The 10,000-nt window shown below is 37.9% G+C and overlaps 1 protein-coding gene across 1 annotated transcript in view; it reads right to left on the bottom strand.

Moving 5' to 3' along the window:
• Positions 1 to 6,896: 6,896 nt before the first annotated feature.
• The window catches only part of LOC135113781 (ammonium transporter Rh type B-B-like), a 48,770-nt gene continuing 45,666 nt past the window's right edge, over positions 6,897 to 10,000 (bottom strand). The window contains exon 11 of the mRNA XM_064029362.1: positions 6,897 to 7,932. Coding sequence (XP_063885432.1) covers positions 7,643 to 7,932 — 290 coding nt within the window. The 3' untranslated portion in view covers positions 6,897 to 7,642. The remainder of the gene's footprint in view (positions 7,933 to 10,000) is intronic.

Genomic DNA, 10,000 nt, shown 5'->3' with positions numbered 1-10,000 from the left:
AGTATGAGCAACCTACTGCCTCTTTCATGAGCCGCGCCTCAGTACACCCACAGAACAGCTCTCACAGTCTCGCATCGCGTATTTCAAAGCCACGAAGCAGCTTATTATTTATCTCAAACCTTAACATTCCTTAAGGGACTTGTTGGGCGAATATTTACCGGTTTTCTTCGTGAAGAAAATGTATGTACTCGTGACACACACACACACACACACACACTTCAGAGTATGTTTATAATTTGCTAAGAAAATCAATCTAATGCTCTCTCTCTCTCTCTCTCTCTCTCTCTCTCTCTCTCTCTCTCTCTCTCTCTCTCCAGGCAGACGGCAGTAAATACCTCCTAACTAGCATTATCGCACAGGGAACATGCAAACACGTAATATTACCATTAAACACAACAGTTGCTCGGCACACCTGCCTTGGAGGATGATACGACGCTTGGTTTCCTCTCCTCGTTCGATAAATGTGCGGTGTGGACAGGAAGTGCTTGGCGTCAAGGGACGAAAAGCCGAAGGAAATGAAGAACCGTAATACACTGGCGCCTCTTTTACACTATGAGTTCCGTGAAGAGAGGATGATGGATTAGGTTATCATAATGGAAGGCGTTGGCGAGATCTCAATCTAGGGCGTGGTGCTTATGCTCGAGTCAACCGCGAGATACGGCGCTGTATTTTGAGAAACTTTGTTCCCTCATTGTTATTATTTTTCAGAGGCAACATGAGTGATGAGATTCTTATGCATGTATTTTCCTATTGATGGTTTTATCTTTACAATTCTGAAAGTACATTTGGAAACTCAAATAACTCTTACTCACAACCTGTTAAAGTGTTCGAGAGTAAGACAATGGAAGATCTGAGGATACGATTCGTAGTAGCTATACTCACGGCAGGAACAAAGGAAACAGAGCCTGTTTATTAATCGTTACCATCGCAGGATTGGTGCCGTAGACAGACAGATTGAGAAGGTTACCAGTCAACATTAATAACTCCTCACCATTGCAAAACTGAGGTAACCTTGCGGTATAGTGAACGGAGAAGCGGAGTAGGATGGTTTCAGAAGTAATGAAATTCTCTCTCTCTCTCTCTCTCTCTCTCTCTCTCTCTCTCTCTCTCTCTCTCTCTCTCTCTCTCTCTCTCTCTCTCTCTCTCTCTCTCTCTCTCAAGACAAGACCACAAGAGAGTAGGCCTTTCGTACAACTACCAAACATAACTCCATAAACGCACAATCCAGCGTCATCCTCCAACACTTAGTCCACGTGAACAGCTACACGTGCCTACCTGGTTTTACTGGGCGGTGATCACAATTCTTGTTTAGTCCAAGGTACCGCCCACCACATAAAAATAAAAACGAATGGACTTTTTTTTGCAAGCGCGGCAGGCTATTGCTACGTGCAACTATGAATGGCGTCCACGTAGCCATTTTAATCCCTTCACCGCTCAACATTTTTTTTTTCCCATAATAGCCTATAACTTATCAGAGACTCATGTTGACATTTTAATCTGTTAAGTAGTTCTAAAGATGGTAAAGATAAATCTCTTATTCTCTTTTATTTTGTGCGTCTATGCAACTTTTTTTTTTTTTTTTTTTGCATCAAAAGCTTTCATTCAGATTTCGTTAGGTTAGATTTCGGGTTTTCTTAAGTAACTGCAGCTTGATACCTGTATTGTGAGGATAGGGAAGTTAGACAGATAAAACAATGAATAGAATGAAAAAAAAAAAAAGAATAGACAATGTTTAGAAATCATGTATATGATATATTCCGTCTGTTTAGCATCAAGTTACTGGCTCATATTAAAAACCACTCTGCTGTCTCGCCACTATTTTTCATAGGCCGCAAAAGATTATTTGCCGCGTTCCCAAGAGTTTTCCTGTGAAAATGTAAAAAAAGTTAACTTATCACAAACCACCACAAAAAAATAAATAAATAAATGTAAATAGATAAGTAAATAAAATAATAAAATAAATAAATAAATAAATAAAATAATAAAATAAAATAAAATAAATAAATAGAGTGAAATCTTGTGCAACATCAACTACGTAAACCTTTTTCAAAGTAGTGGAAGTGAAGCCAGAAGTGTTTCAGAATATGGTTCATTAATGCACAGCATGACAAATCCTTCACGACACTCAGTCCACCATATGTGCATGAGTATTCCATTTCAAGTCGAATAATTGTCCAAGTAATTTTCTTTACCACTAAGACACAACAGTAACGTGGCATAACAACACATAAGGCACAAATCTTATTACTCTTCTGGCGGACAAGACAAATAGTTCACCTCCGCCGCAAACAACGCTATAATATACTAAGTATTTTGTTCTACCTCATGTTTCTTTGTTGAGTAATACATGCTATGTGATTTCATTATATTCAGTCTTTTAATCGTCTTTTATATTATTATGTGCGTTAGTTTTTTTTTTTTTTCCTTTGCCTTCCCAAATAACACCAAACATTATTCATATATAAGCTCATCATGCCTTCCCAAATACACCAAACATTATTTATATTTAAGCTCATCAGTCCAAGTCAACCCGCACGCAAATCCAGAGAGCAAAGTTCATTCCCAAACTCCACGTAGCACCTCGCTCTTACACCGTACGAACTAATGAGCCTCACTTATTGAATTACCACAGGACAAGAGAAGCGCCACCAAGAACTGCACCACCGTATATGGCTGCATCTTGTCGTTGCCAGTGGCCACAGCCTCGTCACGCAGAAAGCTGGAACCAGAGCAGCACCCGTCTGCCCTTCACCGAAGTTCCAGGAAGAATAGAGGAAAATATAGACAGGTACTCGTATATAAGACTCGACCTGAAAACGTAACGTATTTTACGCTCATTTCAGAGTTTTTTTTTTTTTTAAGATATTATGTAGCTACGTTTTTATTATCTGTATAACAAGGTTTTCTGTCACGCCATGATTCATTAAATATAGCGTGTTAGCTCGTACACTTATGGAAATTTATGGAAACGCTGGACGTGTGGAAGTGATTATCGACGGGAAAACAAACATCATCGCGCTTCAGGCAGCCACGTAGGAGGGAGTGGCGGCGGCGGCGGTTGTGTCACCGGGAAGACTCTTACACGAGGTCACACCGCGACCCCCTGCACTGACGCTGACCCCTTTTTGTGATGCCGCGTGACCCTATAATGGACCTGCCACTCCTGAGCGAGACGTCGAGGTCACCGAAACACAGACCACGAAAACAGTATTATAATGATTATATATGTATATGTCTATATACATATACATATATGTATATGTCTATATAAAAAATATAGACAGGTATATATGTAGATAGATTAATAAACAGAACCACTAATACTACTTCTACTACTACCACTACTACCACTACTATTACAACTACTACTACTACTACTGCTACTACTATTACTACTACTACTACTACTATTACTACTACTACTACTAACACTGGTACTAATACTATTACTATTACTGCTACTACCACTACTACCACTACCACTGCTACCATTACTACCATTACTACTACTGCTACAACTACTACCACTATCACTACTACAACAACAACTACTACTACTACTACTACTACTACTACTACTACTACTACTACTACTACTACTGCCACCACCACTACCACTAGCATTTTTACCACTACTACTACTACTACTACTACTACTAGCATTTCTACTACTACTACTACTCCTACTACTACTATTAATACTACCATCGCCACCACTGCTGCTGCTGCCACTACTACTACTACTTCTACTACTACTACTACTACTACTACTACTACTGCTACTACTACTACTTCTACCACCATCGCCACCACTGCTGCTACTACTACTACTACTACTACTACTACTACTACTACTACTACTACTACTACTACTACTACTACTGCCACCACCACTATCACTAGCATTTTTACCACTACTACTACTACTACTACTACTACTAGCATTTCTACTACTACTACTACTCCTACTACTACTATTAATACTACCATCGCCACCACTGCTGCTGCTGCCACTACTACTACTACTTCTACTACTACTACTACTACTACTACTACTGCTACTACTACTACTTCTACCACCATCGCCACCACTGCTGCTGCTACTACTACTACTACTACTACTACTTTTACCACCATCGCCACCATTGCTGCTGCTACTACTACTACTACTACTACTACTACTACTACTACTACTACTACTACTACTACTTCTACTACTGCAACTACTACTACTACAAAGAATAATACTACTGCAACTAAAACCACAACAACAACAACAACAACAACTACTACTACTACTATTACTACTAGCATTTCTACTACTACTACTACTCCTACTACTACTATTAATACTACCATCGCCACCACTGCTGCTACTACTACTACTACTACTACTACTACTACTACTTCTACTACTACTACTAATACTACTACTACTACTAATACTACTACAAAATAATACCTCCACCCCATGTTTATTGATGTGTCAATTAGGGGCTCCATTACTTGGAGGTCGTTAGCCCCAGCTCTCGCTAATGACTAATACTACTGCTACTACTACTACTTCTACCACCATCGCCACCACTGCTGCTGCTACTACTACTACTACTACTACTACTACTACTACTACTACTACTTCTACCACCATCGCCACCACTGCTGCTGCTACTACTACTACTACTACTACTACTACTACTACTTCTACTACTGCAACTACTACTACTACAAAGAATAATATTACTGCAACTAAAACCACAACAACAACAACAACAACTACTACTACTACTACTACTACTACTACTACTACTACTACTACTACTACTACTACTTCTACTACTGCAACTACTACTACTACAAAGAATAATATTACTGCAACTAAAACCACAACAACAACAACAACAACTACTACTACTACTACTACTACTACTACTACTACTACTACTACTACTACTACTATTACTACTACTACTCCTACTACTACTACTACTTCTACTACTACTACTACTACTACTAATAATAATAATAATAATAATAATAAAGATATTACTACTACTGGTGGTGGTCCTACAATTATTACTGCTACTACCACAACTGCTGCTGCTGTTGTTGCTGCTACAAGAACAACAACAACAACAACTACTACTACTACTACTACTACTACTACTACTACTACTACTGATTGTGGCATCCAACCATATCTAATACTCTATAATATAAACATTAGTTGTTAACTATAAATTCACTCTACCTCTACTCTATCTACTCTTATGCCACTCTCCATCACTGTAGCCTCGCAGTCGAGGCCTCCTAAGTCTGCAGGTATGGGAGTGGAATGCCTTGTCCCCCTGAGACACAGGAGGGCAGATCTGAGGAGGGAGAATGAGAGACGGCACCTCATCCATGCGACGACATGGCTCCTTGGCTGGTGCTTCTTTTCTGCCATTAGGTCGGCTAGTCTTGAGTAGAAGCACTGAGCCTTGGAGCCCATCCCGCCAGATGTGGTGAAGACCAGAGGTGTGAAGCTGCCCTGGTCAACGTGTTGGATTCTCTCCCCATACGCTCGGATCTTCTCCTGCTCATTCTTGCGGTGGGCGGCCTCCAGGGAGAGTTCGTGGTGACAGGCGGCCATCGGGTCAAAGATCCGTATGTCCACGAATGCTTTCTGTCCCCTTGTCCAGAACCCTCGTGCACTGACGTCGACTCGAGCCTCGTTGGTGGTGTTGGCTGTTCTGTAGCGCAGGTGCTCGCCGTCTAGCGGCAGGAGGGTCGGTTCAGTGGAGACATCGTGGCACACCTCCCTGAGCATGCTGGCGGTCAGATCTCTCACTACTACTACTACTACTACTACTACTACTACTACTACGACTACTACTACTACTGTTATTATTAGTATGTTCATGACCACCAACACCACTATCATCACTAGCACCACTACTACATGTACTCGTAATTCTACTTCTCCTTCTAATATTACTGATGGTGATGATGTTGATAATTATGTTAGTAATAGTAATAATAATAATAATAATAATAATAATAATAATAATAATAATAATAATAATTAATAATAATAATAATAATAATAACAATAATAATAATAATAATAATAATAATAATAATAATAATAATAATAATAATGATAATAATTAACATTATTATTATTATTATTATTATTATTATTAATAGTAATAATAGTAATGATAATAATAATAATCATTATAATAATAATAACAATAATAATAATAATAATAATAATAATAATAATAATAATAAAAATCATAATAATAGCAACAACAACAACAACAATAATAATAATAATAATAATAATAATAGTGATAATAATAATAATAATAATAATAATAATAATAATAATAATAATAATAATAATAATACCGACAACAATAATAATAATAATAATAATAATAATAATAATAATGATAATAATAATAATAATAAAATAATAATAATAATAATAATGATAATAATAATGATAATGATAATTATACAAATTGTAATGTTACCACTCCTACCACTACGATTACGTATAGCTACTGCTACTGTTACTCAACAAGAACAACAACAACAACAACAACAACAACGACAACAACAACAACAACAGCAAGAACGACTACTAGTGCTACTACTGCTGCTGCTGGTACTGCTGCTGTCACCCAATCCAGATTAGGTAAATATTAGTTCTGGAATCTAGTTCATTAGAATGGCCTTTGATGTGTGTCAGTGTGGCCGTCACACGAACCATGGGGCGCGATGTTTACCTTAAAGGAGGATAGCTTGACCTAAGCCAATATTGACGAGGAAACAATGAGAAACAGCGCGGCACACGCCAAGAGAGAGAGAGAGAGAGAGAGTCAACAAGAATAAAATAAATTCTTAGGCGGAGTTTGCAGTTTTATTGTTAACGGACCTCAAACTCGACAATTAAGACATAATATTGTGATCCACGTCCTGACACCATTCACTACACATGTGCACCGATACATACGTGCCCACACACTGCACATTCTAATGCACGCATGTGCTACATAAAATTTTGAGTAACAAATATTAATAAAAAAAAAATAATAAATATATGAAAATAAAAATAAAAGCTAGATGCCGGACAGTTTACAATCAACAACGAGTCTGTAAACCTTCTGGATAGCTATACACTAGGAACAACAGTAACAGTAATAGTAACATGTATCCACACGCTAGTTTTAACGTCTTATTATACTTCTCCCAGGCAGCAACGTCTAAGCAGACTATTATGGACCATATTCTGAAACAGTTCTGTTCTGCACCCCGACTAATTTGAAAAGCTAGACTTAAACTTACACAGGTTTTTAAGGGCATATTACGGTTCTAGTGACATACATGCAAGATTTCTACATTATTAACAGGGAAAACACCCATGAGAACCGGGTTAGTCATCTCTGTTGCCTTTGAAAATAGTCATGTTGAGATAGCAAAGCGTTTTAGAATACGGGCCCATCTTAAGAGTACCTGTGCGTATAATTCTAGCTTCAGTTTTCTTAATCTTATACTTCTGTTTACTATCCTTTCTTCTAATCTCATATTAAGACTTAAAACTAAAAAGAAAAAAAAAAAAAAAAGAAAAGAAAGACATATTTTAGCTGAAAATTCACACCATTATATTACTGGGATGGTGGTGGGCGTGATAGTGGTGGTGATAGCCGGGGGTGTGGTGGTGGTGGTGGCCATGGGTGGGGTTAATCTGGTGATGGTGCAGGGAGTGATGGGTGAGGGGCTGCGGAGGACTGTGATGGCGGGTGTGGTGGTGCTGGGCGTGGTGGTGGTGGCGGCAGGTGTGGGCGTGGGCGTGACTGTGGGTGTGGATGTGGGCGGGAAGCTGCCAGTACCGGCTATCCCGCTGAGTTGCATCACCGCAGCCTGGCAGACGCAGCACCAGGCCTGCCAACGGTGTTATTGTTATTATTATTATTGTCGTTGTTATTATACACATATATATATATATATATATATATATATATATATATATATATATATATATATATATATATATATATATATATATATATATATATATATACAGTATACTCCGCATACTTTACTCTTCAGTGAGCGGCGTAGACCATTTTTTGTCTCATTAAGGAAACAAACACGAGTACACACACACACACACACAGACACACACACACACACACACACACACACACACACACACACACACACACACACACACACACACACACACACACAACACAACATATTCAAGCAGGAAATTTAAACTCTCAGCATTTCGCCCCTATCTGAGAAGTAGGATCACAACCCTACGACCTCCATGTCCCATGTTTCGAACCCAGGACCTCTTGATTATGAGGTGAGCGTGCTTGTTACACCATTGCCCCGCCCCAATAATAATAATGATAATAATAATAATAATAATAATAATAATAATAATAATAATAATAATAATAATAATAATAATAATAATAACATTTAGTTAAAACTAATTAATGTGTTACATAAAAAAATAAGACTACCAAGAGCTCAAATAATACCTGACATTAAGTATTATTTGGAAGACTTTAAGTGCAAAACGGTAGTAAGTTGATTAGAACAATTCCAGATATTACGTTAGCAGTGGTTCTCGTAAAACGAGGACACTCAAGAGTGTCCTCGTGGTACATGCTTCAGTACTAGTTGTCTTACTATCTTGCCGTTTTAGTTGACACCATTACACCGCAAGTGATCGTACAATTCACCCACGTTTGTCAAAAATCGGTAAATAAATAAGGAAGCAATAAATAGAAATTATAATAATTTAATACGTAAAAATAACAACACTTTTGAAATGTCTGCACCATAATTTTTTTTCATAATATTGTTATTTGAATTATGCATTTGGTTAATGAATGAATGAACAATTTTGAACCAGGAAGCTGAATGCGCTGGTGTACCCACAGAACAGAGGATCTACGAGCAAAGTGAAATACATTATTATTACTAAGAGCATCATCGTATCCTCCAGTGCAGCTCCCCAGCTAGAGGGGACCGGACCGAGTACATCACATTCATATGAACTCCTTCCCTTGCAAATCTGATCAGTGATCGTCCTCAAGGACTGTTGGTGTCTCCTCTGTAATTTCACCTCACTTTCGGATTCTTGATGTCATTCAATATGCCGGAGTCGGGCTGACAGAAGGTGTTTATTGATCTTGCCTCCTTCCAAGCCGCCCTGCTGATCCAGGAATGTTGCCATTTGACATGCAGATTCTTTCATTGCCCGAATTTGATAAAAGACATAACGCTTCCAAGGGAGTAATATATACTTTTATCGTCACCGAATAGCAAACAAACTATTTAATCAGCACTTTCTACCCGGTCCTCCCAGAGCAGCAACGTAATTCATGTTTTATCATTAACAAACGTGGTGGTCATTTAGAGCGGGAAGTTCCCGTCATTCTCTTAGAACATGCGCCAATTTATGGGTCAGTGAAACTTTATTTGGAAGGACAAAATTCATTACCAACAGCGTGAACAAAAGTTTCTTCTTTCGTTTTCATCTTTTCTAAATGTAAAACTATGTATTCTTACAAGTAATATGGCTCTCCCCATATACGTGACATAAGCCAAGGACAAGAAGCAATAGGTTCAAACTGATAGTGTTAGATTAAAAAAAATAAATAGATAAGAAGGAATTGGTTTTCAAGTAGATTAGATGATCAAATGAATAAACTCAGTAGTTAATTAGTGCTGAGTCAATAGGGGTCTTTAAAAGAAAATTAGACAAATTTATGGATGAGGATGAGAGGTAGAAATAGGTAATTAAGTTTCATGCATGGACTGCCACGTGTAGCCCTAAGGGTTTCTTGCAGCTTTAGTTATTTCCTTATGTTTTCATGTTTTTAGCCGAGTCCATAGTGTCATTGCAGGACAGTTTTGAAGTAATGCACTTAGCATTAATATTAATAATATAAATGATGGATTTATACTTTTGGTAGTATTTATTGTTGAT

The sequence above is a fragment of the Scylla paramamosain genome, chromosome 26 (assembly GCF_035594125.1).
Source record: "Scylla paramamosain isolate STU-SP2022 chromosome 26, ASM3559412v1, whole genome shotgun sequence".
NCBI classification, from domain to species: Eukaryota; Metazoa; Arthropoda; class Malacostraca; order Decapoda; family Portunidae; genus Scylla; species Scylla paramamosain.
Note: the sequence above shows the minus strand (reverse complement) of the source record. Positions and strands in the feature narration are given on the sequence as shown.